The 16,637-nt window shown below is 37.3% G+C and overlaps 1 protein-coding gene across 1 annotated transcript in view; it reads right to left on the reverse strand.

Moving 5' to 3' along the window:
- NELL1 (neural EGFL like 1) overlaps positions 1-16,637 on the reverse strand; it is a 209,023-nt gene that overhangs the window by 124,697 nt on the left and 67,689 nt on the right. The window contains exons 10-12 of the mRNA XM_041461862.1: positions 15,971-16,044; positions 9,757-9,856; positions 787-915 (exon numbers count right to left, since the gene is read on the reverse strand). Coding sequence (XP_041317796.1) covers positions 787-915; positions 9,757-9,856; positions 15,971-16,044 — 303 coding nt within the window. The remainder of the gene's footprint in view (positions 1-786; positions 916-9,756; positions 9,857-15,970; positions 16,045-16,637) is intronic.

Raw genomic sequence — 16,637 nt, forward strand, 5'->3', positions numbered from 1 at the left:
AAACAATCTAGGAAAATTTTTTTTACAGAGTAGTTCAAAAACTTCCTACCATGGTCAAAAAATAAAATATTGCAGCCTGACATACAAAAGTATTAAAAAAACCCAACCCACAATGCAAAGGCAGGAAGGAATGTGGTACACATTGAATCATCAATTTATTTTTTAAGAAGTACATCACAGCTATGAATAACAAGCTCTAGAAAACACTGAGCAACAAAAAAGAGAGTAATACTCCACAGCATTCATTCCTGTGATGGCATAACACATGAACAGAACTACCTCAGCTACAATCTTCTCAGAAATAGGTCTCTTATGTACCATAGGAAAACCATTTCAGTAAAGTACCTGTCCCACAGAAGTACTTCAGGAAGGACTGCAGGTCATCATTTTTATATCCAAGCCACAGTACTCCTTCACACTTACCATTCTCACAAATGCCTGCACAATTCCCACTTCCTAAATTAATGCATCTTATAAAGACACTGTTCTCTGAAAATCATTTTAGATGGTAGGTGCTGTTGTCTGAAAAACAGTAGTTTAAAATCTGTCATGACAGCGTGACCATGGTGCTAAAGACACAACTGCAGCAATGAAATACGCCTGCAGACAGGGTGGCCCAGCACCACTCGTAACCTTCAGCCCTGTTTATGAACACAAAAAGGGTCCCTGTGGTATTCACCACCACGAAACTGAACTGTGCAATGAAATTCATTCATCTACCATTTATTTCATATTACATTTTTAAGTAAGTTGTTCACGGAATGGGTCTTGGAATATTTTGTTTACCTTCACAATATGCGGAGTCTCCTTGGACAGAGAGATAGCCGTTCTTGCATTCACAAGTAGCTTTTGTGTTCCAGTTTTTGCACTCTGAGTTTTCACCACACCTGTGCCCCTCTGCACAGAAGTTATGGCCTAAAATACACGGAACATGCTCTTAAAACATGTTTGGTTCAGTTATTCAGGTATTTACATTGACTGCATCACTCAAAAACTTAGGCATTTTACATTCTAAATTCTCTCTATAAACGTAGCTGGTGCACACAGACTTTTTGGATTTCTCCACCAATTCATCCTCAGAAAAACCATTTTCTTTGAAAAGATATTTGTATCACTAGTTTTGTTCAGAAAAAAGACAACTCCAAAGCAGGAAGCAATGACAACTCATTACTGTTCTACTGAACCCATGTAGCATTAAGTCTCTGATTATCAGGAAGTGCAATGCTAATAAAATAATTTACATCAAAAGGACAATGAAGTGTAATATAAGAAAAAAAGCCCTCAAAATTCTCTTATTATGCATAGGCACATGTACTTTTAGTAGACCAAAATGAGACATTGCACAAGATTGTAGCAGTAGTCAAAGCAACCTCATACACTGCCTTGTAATTCTGTCATCAAAAACCAGCTCAATTGTTCCTACAGTTTATAATTATTCCATGCATCATGTTCTATCGAGGAGAATTTTTATTAATCTCTCTTTTTTCCTTCATGCAAGTTCTCAGTAGTTTCTTTGTGAACAGTTTATTTTATTCCATACAGTCATTTCTAGAAATAGGATGAACTTCCCCACCCCCTTCTGTAAAGGTACAAGTGGCTGAAATTCTTTCTTTCTGATTTTCAGTATTTCTCAGAGACATGACAACATCTTTCTCCCCTTAAGTCTAAAGTGAAAGTAATTGTAACTTCATCTCTAAATGCACTCCACTGGAAGTTAAGAAATAACTTACAGATTTGACAATAGGATTTTTTTTCCTCCCTCCACTGATGTATGTTTTATGGATTTTTCTCTATTAATATCCAAGAGTCCATTTCTATTTGTCTGAGATATATAAGCAGTCATTTTGGTAAACCCTATTTCATATCCATTTTCTGTCCTGGAAGGAGGAAAAGCAGAAACCCACACATATCATCATCTATTGGTATTCCAGCTTGTGCATACCTGAATACCAGAACAGTTTCTGCCAGTTCCGCCTGGTCATAAAGGAGCAAACTAAAAGTTCTCACTCACTGATCATAAACTTCCTAACACCCCCTAAAAATAGTTAAGAAAAACACAACCCAGACTTTAATATCTAAATGCCAGATTCAGGTCTCTATTCATATTCCTTACTTTAATATCATATTTTAATGTCTTTTTATTTTTCTATCCCTTGCTTTGAAATCATATTTTAATGTATTTTCACACACATTTTAGTTGTCTACTAATTTAACACTCTGGCCATGCCAGCTTAGTGCACTCCAGATTTATGTGTCTGATCATCTAATGTTGAGTTCTGAGGTAATTTTTTAAAAATGTTAACACTTGTTAGCAGTGTCAACATCCAATTCTACACTTAAAGTCCAAATTCATTTTATTAACAGCCAAGGTATCTTCCTTGTGCTCAGCTGGCTCCTTCTTTCATTGTAATCCAGCTTGAGAAAAAGACCCAATCCCCTTAATGAAAACCTCAGTTATCCCTTCTACTCTTTACTCATTTCACAGTCTGGTAAAAACAACTCAGTATTCCAGATCCAGCCTTGTCAAGCCCAGGTACATTTTAGATTGGTAAAACAGGGTGCCAATACACTGCCTTTAGCCATTTATGCAATCACAGTATTTGACTTCTCATTTTTGCCTTTATAACTATAATTGAAACTGAACACTGGAACCCACCTCCTCAAACTTATCCATTCAGCATCTGATTTATCCTCCCCACACAGGATTACTATTCTACTGGCATTCCAGATAACATCCAAGAGACAATGAGTTTGATAATATTTTCTTTGTCATTGTTTCCCCTAAGACTATGACATCCTAGTCTGTTTCCTGCTTCTTTAGAATAATAATTCTCCTTTGAGCTCATACACAGCAGGAGCTTGATTTAATTATTATTGGGTCAGAACCTCTGTAACATAGCATTGTATTGAGCTAGGCAGTATGAAAATATCACATGGATTGTTACTTTGTCTCAGTGTATTTGGTTTATATTTAGTTCTATTTCCCTCTCATCCAAACCTGTAAAAAACATTTCATCTTTCTCAGTATGTTTTAGTTACAAGAGTGCTGGTATGTAGCATCATGCAACTTTCTGCAACGAAATTCTGTGTTTCCAGGCTTTTTATCCCAGTGAGTCAACATTTTACCTTATGATCAGCTCATGGCAAATTTCAGACAATTAGCCAAGTCAATGGCTTCTCAGAGTTAACTCCAATCACAAGTCCCACGTCCCAGATCAACCACTCTAACAGCACTTTTTCCCAAGCACAAACCAGTGATTAATTTTCACATCACAGTCCTGTGAATCCTTCATTGTTTATTTGGCACCTCTGAAACATAGTGAAATACCTACACTATGTGTAGATATGATGGCTAACCTACCTATCCATTTTTGCCACTAGAGCTGTCACCTGTTTTTAAAAAAATCTCTGGAAAAATCTGCATTGATTTTGTTTCCTTTAGCACCTCAAATACGAACAGTCTCTATCCAGAATCAGGTTTCAAGCTTGAGGCTATTAAAAGAGCATTACATTAAAAAATCTAAAGAATTATTTTAATATATATTTTATATTTACATAATAGTTTCAATACTTTTAATAATTAATTTCAATATTTAATTTTTAAAATTCAGCAACTCCAGTAACTCCAGTTCTGTAACTGGAGAAGTAACTCCAGTTCTTTAACTTGAGAAAATAAAGGCTCTAAAGGACATTCCATTTTTCTCTGGTCATTAGGAATACACCATCATAGAACATGCACTACACCTCTAGACAGTCTTGGCATTTATTCTTACAAAAGACCTGTGAAACACTGTTTGCTATCTGCTAAAACTGCTGTCTAGAAGTGACTCCACTTCACTTTCCAATAGCATTTCAGCTGACTTGTTCAATACCTTTGTAAGGGGATAGTGGAAGCCATTCCTGCTAAGAGCACACACGGTGCTTCAACATTTTATGTTTCCAAGCTTTTACAAAACAACTGCAATTTAAGGTTAACCAGCAGGAAAAAATGTACTTGAGAGAACAAAAGAGCAAGGGTTCATTGTGCCTCTGTCAGAAAAAGTACACCATTGCTTGCATCAGAGGTTTTTCCAGAGATACTTTATTTTTTTTTTTCAGCAAAAATGCAAAATTAGCACTTCAAAAGAGCTAAAAGATGCATATCAAGGAAGTGTGGTTCTTGGATTTCTTAGACATTGGTCCAAATTCTCCCCAGCACAAGTTTTAGAGCCAAATATCTGATTCTTATTAATTCTTTGGTGTGAAATGGCTCACAGGATTCCTTAAAAAATACCTACAGAGATGCCAAACCACCTGCTGATACTGCAGTAGGTTCCCTAAATCTCACATGGGTGGGAGATAGCAGTGGGTATGCATCTCCATTGCCCGGCCAAAATAATATTCATTCAGCATATTCAGCAAAGTCTTATCTGAGACAGTCAGCTCCTCTCTAAATATAAGAATGGCTTAAAATAGAATCATCACAGCAAGCAGGCAGGAGAGGATTTAACAAAACCACAGAAAATCTTAAACAGTTCTGATAATCTTAACTAATTTCAGGCCAGCACAGATGACAAGGCAAGTATGAATTAAAATTACAGATTAATGCATTCAGAACAGATGCCAGAAACCATCTTCCCTGCACATACACACACAATCATAAATGTGCACAACAGCCTTTCAAAGTCGTTCAAAACACAATTAGATGCTACCAGGGGAATTAAATATTGAAGAGTGTGTTTAGATTTTTGATAGGCCTGATGACCTCTGTTCATTCCCCAGACAAATCTGATAACACTACTCTCTTCCTTCATCAAGGCTGCTGAAATGGTTGTTCCATCTTTTTCTTAAGAAATACAAGTGTCTTTCTACTCCTTCATTCTGAATATAGAATGACCATTAATAAATGTACTAAGACAGTTAGGAAAAGAATCAGCCAAATACTAGCAGCCATAAAACCATCACTTCTGCAGCATCAGGAACTGCACAGCTGGGTAGGCCTTAGTGGCCCCAACTCAGACACCTCAAATTAAAAATGTATTCCATTTTGGAACACCTGAGCATTGCTCTCATTTTTCCAAGCAACATCTTCCAAGTTGTGGTTCCCAGAACCTGCTTTTGCAGAACAGCGCACTAAGCTGTTTCATGCTGTCATCCATTTTTTTTCACATACCTAACATATTTGGTAATTTGGCTTAATTATGGATTGTAAATGCAAGAACTCATTCAAGACTACAGCTGCAATCAATACATTTTAGACCCGTATCTCTTCCTACTTTTTTATGATCAACACTGATGTGCCTCTCCTTGTTTCTGAGGGTTTCCTTCTAACTTCTGTACAGTTTTCTATATTTCTTACAATAGCCTTAGCTGTTCACATCAAAAACTGTAAAACCCCTCTTCTCTTGCTCTTCAAGATATCCTCCATTTCAATGTTTTATATTGAGAAATCTCTAAATGTGCAAACAAAAATTGTCATAATGCTTCTGTTAAAGCACCAGCAATGTTCAAAAATCCAAAGTAGTTTCAATCTCAAAATCTTTTCTACTGTTAGGATTTAACCTCACAGTTACAATATAAATATGTAAGGTAAATCTGAGGGAGAAGTCATGGAAGAGTGTTAAAATTTGCATTACCAATTATGTCTTTCCATGAACTGAATCAGTTTTTAATGAGTCATGTGCAAAGCAGCACTTTGAACAGCAGCTTTTACACCTTCAGAGACTGTGGGCACAGAACTCAGTGGTCTGACATAAAACAACAAATTCATACGTTCTTTCAAGCTGCTCTATGAATGCAGAGCTTATTACACAGTGCTTATCTGTGTGCAATAGAATAATGGTAACTACACAGGCTAACAAGCTTAAAAAGATTTCTTCTTTTTCAGATAGAAAGCTCTTCTAAATCCTAAGTAATGCTACAACTATGTTTAGAAATAAACTCATTCATATTTATCAACTGCCATTAAATCTTAATAAATCTAAAACCTTGAAATAACTCCTACCTCATAGCAATAAATGGAAAAATTCAATTTCTGAAGAATCAAATCTCAGCCAGGCAGGAAGAGATGAGAAACATGCACAACTGAAGAGCCTTCTCACCCTCTAACTGAAAAACTAAAAACCTTCCCAAAGCAGCACAAAGAAGGGTGACAGAAGCCCCAATTTTAGAATTAAATGCTGCTCCCTGCTGTAAAAATGTATGCTTCACCTCATCAATAAGATTCTCCCTTTCCTCCTAATGAGTGTCAGCAGGTAATCTAAATCCATCAGCCCACCATACTGCAGGACAGCAAATAATTATTCTCCCTAGAAACAAAACCACTCTCACTACTTCATTATTTCATCACACTCTTTCTTTTAAGAAGAGCACATCTGAAGTTACTAAGACTGTTAAGGCTATTTTTACGTATTTAAAACTGTGAGCATAACAACATAAAAATTCTCTCATGAAGTTTTATTTGAATCACTCATGCAAAAGAGGAAAAAAAATCCACTCTTTCAAAATTATACACTGTCTTGGGCAAGGAGAAAAACAGCTAAAGGGAACAATAAAACACTTTCATGACACTATTTTTTATATTAGTTTTGTCCCTGGGCTATAAAAAATGTAGCAGGCATGCTGCAAGAAAAATGAGTGATTCTCAAAAGTAGCAAAAAATGTATTTTGTGACATGATTCTTTGTGAAACTTGAAAATTAACTAAATTTTCTGTAAGCCTAAAAGACAGTTTAATAACACCACATTGTCCTGCTGGAAAGTATAAAGTGGCCACATAGTTTAAGCATTTATATTAAGACATTTATATTAAAGCACAGAGATTAAAGGAAAAACTGTATATACTATACATAACAGACAAGGATAGATCCCATACACAGAAGTGGTGAGATCCATTTATGCATTCAGTACATGAAATCACTAGAATAAACTGTCATTTTAAAGCAGAGCTCTTCCATACTACTCTCACCTTGCTGTACACCTCACACAACGACTTCCCTGAAATCCAGAAATTGCCTCTTGGCAATATACTATTACCTTCTGCAATACTATAAACTCATGGGGCAAGCCTGGAGAAGAGCAGGCATTATCGGCTCTCTTTATTTTTCCTACCATTTACAAACAATAATGACTACCTAGGAAGCCCACCAGCTCTGTATATAACAGTACTCAATTCTTTTCTTTGCTGACTCACAATTTCCATCTCCATAAACACCACAGATTTATGTTTTGCCCTGCATAACCTATGGCACTCATCTATTATTGTGGTAAGTACTACAGAGATCACTTCAGAGGGTACAGTCTCATACCACAGCATTGTAAAGATTTTGTACTTGTGTTTTTCTTTCCTTCTGCTGATCCCCTCATATTCATCCCTTCACTAAATAGAAATTCCTTTGCTGCAGCTAGAAAATCACAAGATGCAAACCTGTCACCTTGCCCAATTCAGCAAATATATTATATAATTCTACAGAACATAAAATTCAGTAGAAGTCTTCTGTTTCCACAACTACAAATACTAAAAACACACAAACTGCTACAAAGCCCAGAACCTAGCAGTCACTAACATGCACTGATAAACTCAACACAGAAATAATATTCTTATTTAACACTGCTAGTAAATGCTTGCTAAATATTCTGTTGAATAACTTAAGGCTTAGCTAAGGACTAACACAACAAATTACCTGCATCATCATACATACAATGTGAAATTTGCATATGATGTGCAAATGATCTGTGTGGCCTTCCAACAAAAAATTTTGCTTATTCAGGATAGCAATTATTACAATATGTCTTCCTTACTACTTTGACTTGGACAAAAAGAAGCTGAATATAGTCTCTGAAAGAACTCACTTCTGCAAACAAGAAAAGCAATCTATCCTTTCCCAGTAAGGATATGCTGGCACAGGACAGGATCAGAATCTGTGGCCTGCTTGCCATATCAGACAGCACCTGTTTGCTGGATAAAACCATACCAAATATGGAATTCTTAATAAATATCCATTTTTAACAACAGCACATGATAAAGTTATATACTACCACTTTGTGTTGCATGCAACTGAAGCAAAGTGTCAAGCAGCACATATTCTACTTCAAGATATAAAAAGCAACTGATGAGTGCTAAATGGAATTTATGCCTTTGTAAAGTTGACAAAATTAATCATATCTTTAGGCATCATTTTCAAAAGAATTTTAAAAAGCCATGATGAAATACAGAAAGAGGAGGTACTGTTTTAGCAGTCAGCTAAAGCAGAACTGAAGTGAAAGTTTAATGTGTCAAATTGAATGCATCATGTACCAGAATTCCTGGGAAGGGAAAACACAATTTCTTCCCTTGCTTCTAGAGATCATCACATAAATATACATATTCATCTTACATTATAAATAATGAAGCCAGTTTGGCAATGAATATCTAAAAAGAGGACCTATCACTAACAATAATATGCAAGTCAATAATTATGGAACTTATCTTCCATCAACTTTGAAGCTTTCATATTTCTAATCCTTTTAAGTAATGAATACATTCTTTTTCAGTACTGCACAACATCAAATTGGGCCATCTGTTAAGAAGTATCATTAAGACATCGAGCCCTCTGAGGGACAGAGAAGCAACATTTACTGCTTGCTTAAATAGTTGCAGATGTTTCTAGAAACTACTAAAAAAAATTAATGTGTATATTCTTAGCCCATGACCCAGCAGGGAGTCTCAAACATGCTGCAACCACACGCATGTGTTTTTTAAGTTCAAGGCCTAAGTAAATATTTAACCATGCATATTTACTAATTAATATTTACTGGCAGAGGGATAGGTTTAGAGCCCCTCCGTTGCCATCTGCAATGGCACTGGAGGAATTTATATGCAGGCAAGACAAATATTCCAACAGACCTCAATGACCATCTAAGCCTGCAAATGTTTAATGCTCATTTGGCACACCTCTTGCTTGAATTTCTGAGGTGCAACACTACAGGCTGACATGTGAGTCCTGAGAGACCAGGCTCCCCTTAAGCTCAGCTGAGACTCAGCACCAAGGGAGAGATGAGGAACAGAGATACAATACATAGGGAATGATTATTCACCAAGCAATTCACCGATTAGAACACGTTTTAAAAAGAAAGGTTGTTCAAATCTTAACCTTGTGATACCTGCTCATTCCTCATTTAAGGGGATTTCCTCAATTAAGATTTTAGTTATTGCCTGTTCAGTCTGGTCCAGCCTACAACCAGGACTCACATGGCTGAAAGGAAGAAGAAACTGCATCTCAATATCCTCTGGAAGCAGGAAAAATGAGGTTCTGAGCTCTAGCATTAATTTTTTTATTTTTGTTTTGCATTGGTAGTATTTCATTGTCCAGCTTAATGCATAAATTAGTCCTGAGAATGCTCATACCTAAATCAAACTCGTAATATCCATCAAATTAGAATCTTAATGCTATTTTTGAGATTTTAAAATAGAAACCTTCAAAAAACACTTTCAAAACACTGCAGTTGCAGGTTTAAGCAACAAAATATATTTCTTTTTCAAATACAACATCCTTTTAATAGGAATTTTTAGGAGATAATGGTTTCTTTCTCCTCCAGCTCTTCCTTTTCTCCCTCCTCCTGCCTCATTCAGTGCAATTACAGCTTTATATCTGGTAAGTCTTGTAACCTAAGGAGTATCACAGATTGGTTTTAGAATCATGCTTATAGAGGTACTTAATATCTCGTTAAAAAGGAATTGCTCTTTTCAATGTATTCCCCTCTTGAACCAACAATTTATATTCCTTCCAAGCCGGCTTACCTCTACAAACACTGCAACACTGGTTCTCTGGAAGAACGTGATCTTTTTCTGAGCAGTTCAGCGGTGGACAGGTCTCTGTTACTTTTACTAAAACTCCATTCTGAAAATAAAGAACATTTTTTAAAAATTACATTGGTGAAAATACATGTAGTGGCAAGGATCACATACTTTTCCATCCACAGCATTAGTAATCTCCAGTAACAACACTGGTAAATTAGCAAGAAGCAAGTTAAACTCATTTGTTCCACCATAACATCAAATCTAGAGTAATCTGCTGTGCATTTCTCTGCCCAGCATAAAACAAAAAAAAAAAAAAAAATTAAAAGACAAGGCACTTCAGTTCAAAATTCTATGCTAGTTTTATCAAATATGTAGCCTTAGATTATAGTCATCTTCTTTTCAAGTATTTGAAGGAATTTAAGAATTTCATTCCAGCTTAAAGATAGTCTTCCTGCTTTCTGCAAATCTGAGCTTTATTCCTCTTATTTCAGTCCACATACTTCACTGGTAAGTTATTCAACTCCAATTTACACAGCAAGACCATAATTTTCAAGCGTTGTTTTGTTCTGTCATATCCAAGTGTCTGTTCTTTAGAATTACTGATCACCTTATTTCCAAAGTTTGATCCTTCAGAGAATAAAGCTCATCTTGAGAGATCCCTACAGAAACTACTGTGTAAAACTCAAGCTAAAAACATTGCTATGATTTTGATTTCTAGATTTAGAATAAGACTGCAATAGGAGGTCTAGATGCTGGTAGAAACTTTCTGTAATCATAGGCATAGAGCCTTCAGGGGGAGATTTTTCCACCAGATTTTGCTCCATCTTCTCCCATCCAGCAGATTAGCCTCACTGTCTCCAGAACAAACAGCTCTCCAGCACTTACTTCATTGTTTCTTAACATCTTGTCCCAAAATAGCCTCCTCTTTTACCTTATCCCCCACTCCAGCCTTCTTCATACCATGATTTACTTGTGCAGCACCCCTTCTGCAGCTATGCCATCACTGAAAACTAGCAAGTGGAGCAGAAACAAACTAGGATTTTTGCTCAGTAGGAACTACAGTAACTACCCCACAGGACTGTCCACACCTGAGTAATCTCATTTTCCAAGCTATGAAACTCCACTAAAAAAGCAAGCAGCCTGCTATGTTGCCAAAACCCCTTTTTAACATCAGTCTAGTCCTCACTCCTCCCAGAATATTCTTCATAAAACTCAGATGTCAGAACAAAAAGGTGGAATAAGAATTTCTGCTTTCCTCCAATGAAGAAATTTCATTTTCCAGTTATCACAGTTGCAGAGACAAGTTTAAAAATACCATCCAAACATATCTAGGGCTAGGAAAGCAGAGGAAAACCAATACCAAAAAACAGACAAATCCTCATTAAAGTCATCATTCTCATAATCTGAAGGAGCAGATACATGCCTTTGAACAGAGGATACTGAAATTACCTGCGAGCACATCCTGCATGAAGAAACATCCAGTGCAGAATAACTACTCAACACTGTGCCACACCACACCAAAGCACAGGCTCGCACAGGTAAAAGCCTTTGCTGGTCATCAGCCTTGCCACTCCACCTCACTACGCCAACTCAGCCCTGCCCCTCCAGGCTCCAGAAGGAGATCTCACAGCCTTGAGCTGCCCTACACACTTAGGGAATGCCTGCTGAGTCTACAAGGCACAAATGACTTGCAGAACTCAGAGCTGGGAAGTGCAGCCGGCCCAGGGAATGCAGATCTGACCACTCTGCAATCACTGCCCGTCACTGCCCCTGACATTACAATCTTCAGGCTAAGCAGGGCCAATTGCCTTTACTGGCAAGTTGCACCAGTTGCTGTCATGAATACTACTAAAAAAACCCCACAGGCATCTGCTCTTCTTATTTTTTTGTAAGAAAAAGCAGCTCCCTCCAGCAGCACAGAGGGCACATCGTCAGAGCAAGTGGCCACTAGAACAGAGAAGTTAACGGAGGCGTTCTGTCTGCGGCTGATCTCACTTCCACAGGGGAAAAGGAGGAATCCCCCACGCCTGTCTGTGCAACTGCAGGATCAAAGGTGATAAAAGAACCAGACACTGGGCCATCACTTACTATCACGTTATCAAACAACCAGCTAGAAAAGCTCTGGCTGTAGCTCATCGCCTATTTAAGCTCAGACAGGACAATTACAGCAGAAAGAGTAAAGTATGTCATCATACCGACAAAAAGTGTTGACTGACAATAAATCTGGCCAGAAAAATATGGCAAGAAATGGTATGAAAGTCAAAAGAGTGTCAGGATGAGTAAAAAAGCTAAAGACAAATTTATTCCAAGCTCACTGCTTCTTTGGTGACTCACAAGGAGATTAAACAACACAAATTGAGAATTCCATTAATTTAACAACAGTAAGATTTTATTTCCTTAAGTCTTCTATTTTCTGCAGAATTTGCGTCTTGGGAAAGCAAATTAAACTTATTTGTAATTAAGTTTTAAAACAATTAAAACATTTCCATGTTGAGTATTCTTTGGGTTAAAATCAATTTGTTATAAACTAGTACAGATCCAATTATAAGAATTATCATCATCAGAGTTCACATTTTATCCACTGAGATAAGTAAGAAGAGTTCACACTTCAGAATTATTGCTTCAGGCAGCCTTAGAAAAATTATTCCTTTTTATATTCAATTCACATATGTAGCAGTCATAGAATGTGAATAGAAATAGATGTCAAAAAGACATTTTTTTCTGGAATAAATATATCAAGCTTCAGTTGTGACATACAATCCACAAAGAATGCAATCTGAAGTCAAAAAATTACAACAAGATAATTAAATTTCTTGTAATTACCAAGGTAAGTACACAAAAAAAAAGGGTTGGATGTAAGCCTAATCATAGACATGCAGTAAAAATCTGAACAACAAACAGCTCATCTCACACGATCAGCTTTGAAAATTATTTGCAAGATTCAGCTAAGGCTATTTGGTGGGAGGGGGTTTTCCTGTCTGAATTTCTCTCTGCCCTGGTTCCAGACAGGACAGGGCTGATCTCTTCAGTAGCCAGGAGGGGCATGGCCAGGACCCGAGGTTATTCTACACCACCTCACTCTGAGGTGGGGCTGGTGGGGTCGAGAGGGAGCAGTCGGGTTTTGTTGCTCCCTGTGAATCGATCACTTCTTCCCTGTACCCTTTGTCATGACTATTATTGCTGTTACTGTTTATTTTCTTATGTCCTTGCTGATTCCAGTGAACTGTTCTTATCTCAACCCGTGACCTTTGGCTTTTGTGCCTCCAGTTGTCCTCTCCATTCCACCCAGGGAAGTGAGAGACATGGTTTCAGTGAGAGCACCACATCCAGGAGTATCACTCCTAAGCCACAACAAGCTGCTATTGATCAGTCTCTTAGGACACAGTTTCAATCGTTCCTTATCTTTGCAAAAAAATTTTAGTCAACCTTCCTGAAAGCTGTGGGCCCTGTCCATCTTGTACAGCACACTGTGTCAGCTCCCAGCATTAATGAAGAGGCATTTATTTTTGTACCCTTTGCTGTCAAGCAAGTCATCTGTTTATGAACAGGCATCATGTCATTCACAGGCAGCTGATCAACTGCAAATTCCCACTCCAAAAAAAGTTATAAAAATCTTTCCATTGACATTCAATGGCCCACATCACCATATGGGTGAAAAACAAACAAAAAAAAGCCCTAAACAAACCAACAAACAAAAAATCAAACACTTACTGACTGCAGAAAGGTGCAGTTATCAAAAGCTCATACACACTTACATTTTCTGGCCTTCTCACCACAAGAGATGGAAAAGCTGAGAGAGATCAGCCATGGACCACGAGGAAAAATAATAGCCTGGAGCATCTCACAGAAGGAAAGGCTGGAGAGGAGAAGGCTCAGAGGGGTTCCTACACACACATATAAATACCCAGAGGGAGGGAGCCAAGAGGATGGAGCCAGGCTCATCTGAGCAGTGCCCAGTGACAGGACCAGGGACTACAGGCACAAAGTGAAACACAGCAGGGCCCATCTGAACACCAGAAACACTCCTGCACTGTGAGGCTGCCCAGGGAAGCTGTGGAGTCTCCACTGGAGATACTCAAAAGCCATCTGGACGTGGTCCTGGGCAAACGGCTGCAGGAACCTTGCTCATCCAGGATAGTTGGACAAGAAGACCTCCAGAAGTCCCTTCCAATCTGAACTGTTCTATGATTGTTAGAAATACCTGTGTACTCATTTTGTTGTTGCAGATTCATCTAAAGAGTGTTTGTGGGCAGGATTCCAGCTGGGAATGATTGTTCACGAATAACATCTGTGCTTACGGTTAAGAGGATGTGCATCATAAATATTTTTAGCCTGGATTAGTTTTGAAAAATTAAAAAAAGTCTCTCAGCCTGATAAAGAACATCTTTGATCTAGCTGGATCCATCAGTAGTAGTAGTATTTTTTTAGATGGAAATATCAATAAGTTAAAAGCCTCATAAGTTTGGATCAGTACCTATGCAAAGAATAAGGAAGCTATCTTCAAATAAAAATTGAAATGTGAAATTTCAACTTAATATTTTTGACATTACTCCACTTACAAATATATCCTCCTTTACAGAGACAAAGATTTTTAAGTCATCTTTATCAACACTATTACATTGACAGTAGATGTGTACCCTCCACTGTATTCCTTCATGGATCAGCAGCTTTTGAAACTTAATGTCAGTTTTTCAAGTCTGGAAAATTAAACCATATTAAATTTTGTATGGTCCTCCTCTATGACAAAGTCCCTCCTTTTTTCATACAACACCTTATCCACACAGGACAGAAAACAATGACACAGCCATAGTTTGACTCATCACCATTCATCCTTCATCTAGGGAACATTCCTGAGGCAGTAGACAAGTAGGTCAGATTTAGGAGGTCATGCTGAAGACATATTGAATGAATCTCCTGCAGAGACACACCAGCCCACAGAAACAGATGCAAGCACTCTCGTAAAAACTCTCCCCGGGCCAGTGGGGTTTAATATTTTGCTGAAGCACAGTTGTGGACAGAACTTCAGTTTGTTTCTGAAGGCATGCATCAAACAATTTTTTTATGGTGTAACAGTCACAAATGCCATTTTGAATATTTAGCAATACTGTCAATTAAGATGCAAATACCAACTGCAATGTTACTGTAATTAACATTGCCATATCATTTTCCTTTTAACAATAAGCAAAATACAAATGTTTTCATTATTTTACTCATTCCTAATGACAGATATTTGATGATTGGTATTTGCTTTTAGTTTCCCTGAGTGTATTATCATACTCCTAATGGTGAATATAACACTCTTATTTATAGCACAGAGAAGTTCCACAGACTTAATTCAGATCATCCTCTCTCATTTCACTTTAACATGAAAATACTCCTGTTCTCATTTTATACATGTACTTCCACACTCAAATAAACATTCCATGTCATATTATACATAACAGGCATCTTAGTCTGCCTTCCAAGGCAACAACCTTGCCCACATATTTGTATATGCAGTGCACAGCACCCCATACAGCTCAACAGTAACAATAGCAAAGTAATTCTGCATAACAAGCTGTTTTCACAACATCTGCAACCAGCTATTGTCCATTTCCATTAGTGAACATAAAATTGCTACTCTGTACACTGATCTCCAAGCACAATAATAACCAGATCACTGTCATCTTTTCCAATGCACATTCACCAACACTCCCAGAACGGATCTAACACAGCCTCCATTCACCTGCGCTCTTAAATACTGACTGTCATAGTCCAAATGTCATGAATTTGCCAAAAAGAATTCAGTCCACTCCAATATTCTGTAATTTACCTCAATTATTAGAAGAGCTATATATAGTTTGAACAATCCTAGGGAAAATGTAGGTAACTCACACAATATAACAAGAAGGTTGCTTCAAATTTTAGCAATTTGGCTGAAATAAGTAATTTTCTCAAGAGGCTGTTACTTTTTTCTAAAGCTCATGAAAGCAGAGATAAGAGAAAACATTCTTCCAAATAATTTTGCCTGTATTTTTCTTATCCTGCAAGGGTCATATTCCTGCCTTGTTTTCGTATTTGTGGCTTTCAGTGACTTCAAGGTCACCTGTTTCAAGACAACAGATGTCACATTTGCATGAAGGAAGCCTGAAGAAATGCACTAACTTTTCACTGTCACTTCTGAACACCACAGACACATTTAAAAACAGGAAAGGTTTATACAACTGAAACTTACTCGACATTCCCTGCAGCTCTTGGTTAATACTCGTTGACCTTCTGCTAGCACTTTGCCTCCATAGATACACTTTGCTGTAATTCGAGAGGAGAAGGGAGATTAAAAATTTATTCAATCAGTATTTAAGCAGCAAATAAATGCAAGGTATAACAAAGAAGCAAAACCAGTACTCACATACACTGAAAAATATCAATACATTAAAAATATGATTAATTTTGCTTTCATCAGAAAAAGATTAATCAGATTAATTATATGTGATACTGACTTCCGATCTTTGATCAGAAGTCAGTATCACATACAATTACAAACAAAGTAACGAACAATAAATTCACTTTAAGAGAAAGTAGCCTCTTTACCCAAACTAAAGAGAGGAAATAGGAGCATAAACAATGTGTCCTGGACTAAATAACCTATACTTCAATAGAAAATGTTTTCACTACCAACATCCTGTAGAGTAGTAATAGTTAGCAGTATTTGTGTTACCAGAGGTCCTCATGACTCACTTCAAGAACTGGATACATTTATTAGTAACCAGTTCATCACAAGAATAATGTAAGCACAGGTTTCAAGTAAGCCTTCACATTTTTTGTGGGCACAAAGGTGAACTCTTCAACTTACTGGAGGACTGCACAAACAGACTGGATGCAGTGAATGACTACTGAATCAA

The sequence above is a fragment of the Pyrgilauda ruficollis genome, unplaced genomic scaffold, assembly GCF_017590135.1.
Source record: "Pyrgilauda ruficollis isolate IOZ18807 unplaced genomic scaffold, ASM1759013v1 scaffold156, whole genome shotgun sequence".
In the NCBI taxonomy this organism is placed as follows: Eukaryota; Metazoa; Chordata; class Aves; order Passeriformes; family Passeridae; genus Pyrgilauda; species Pyrgilauda ruficollis.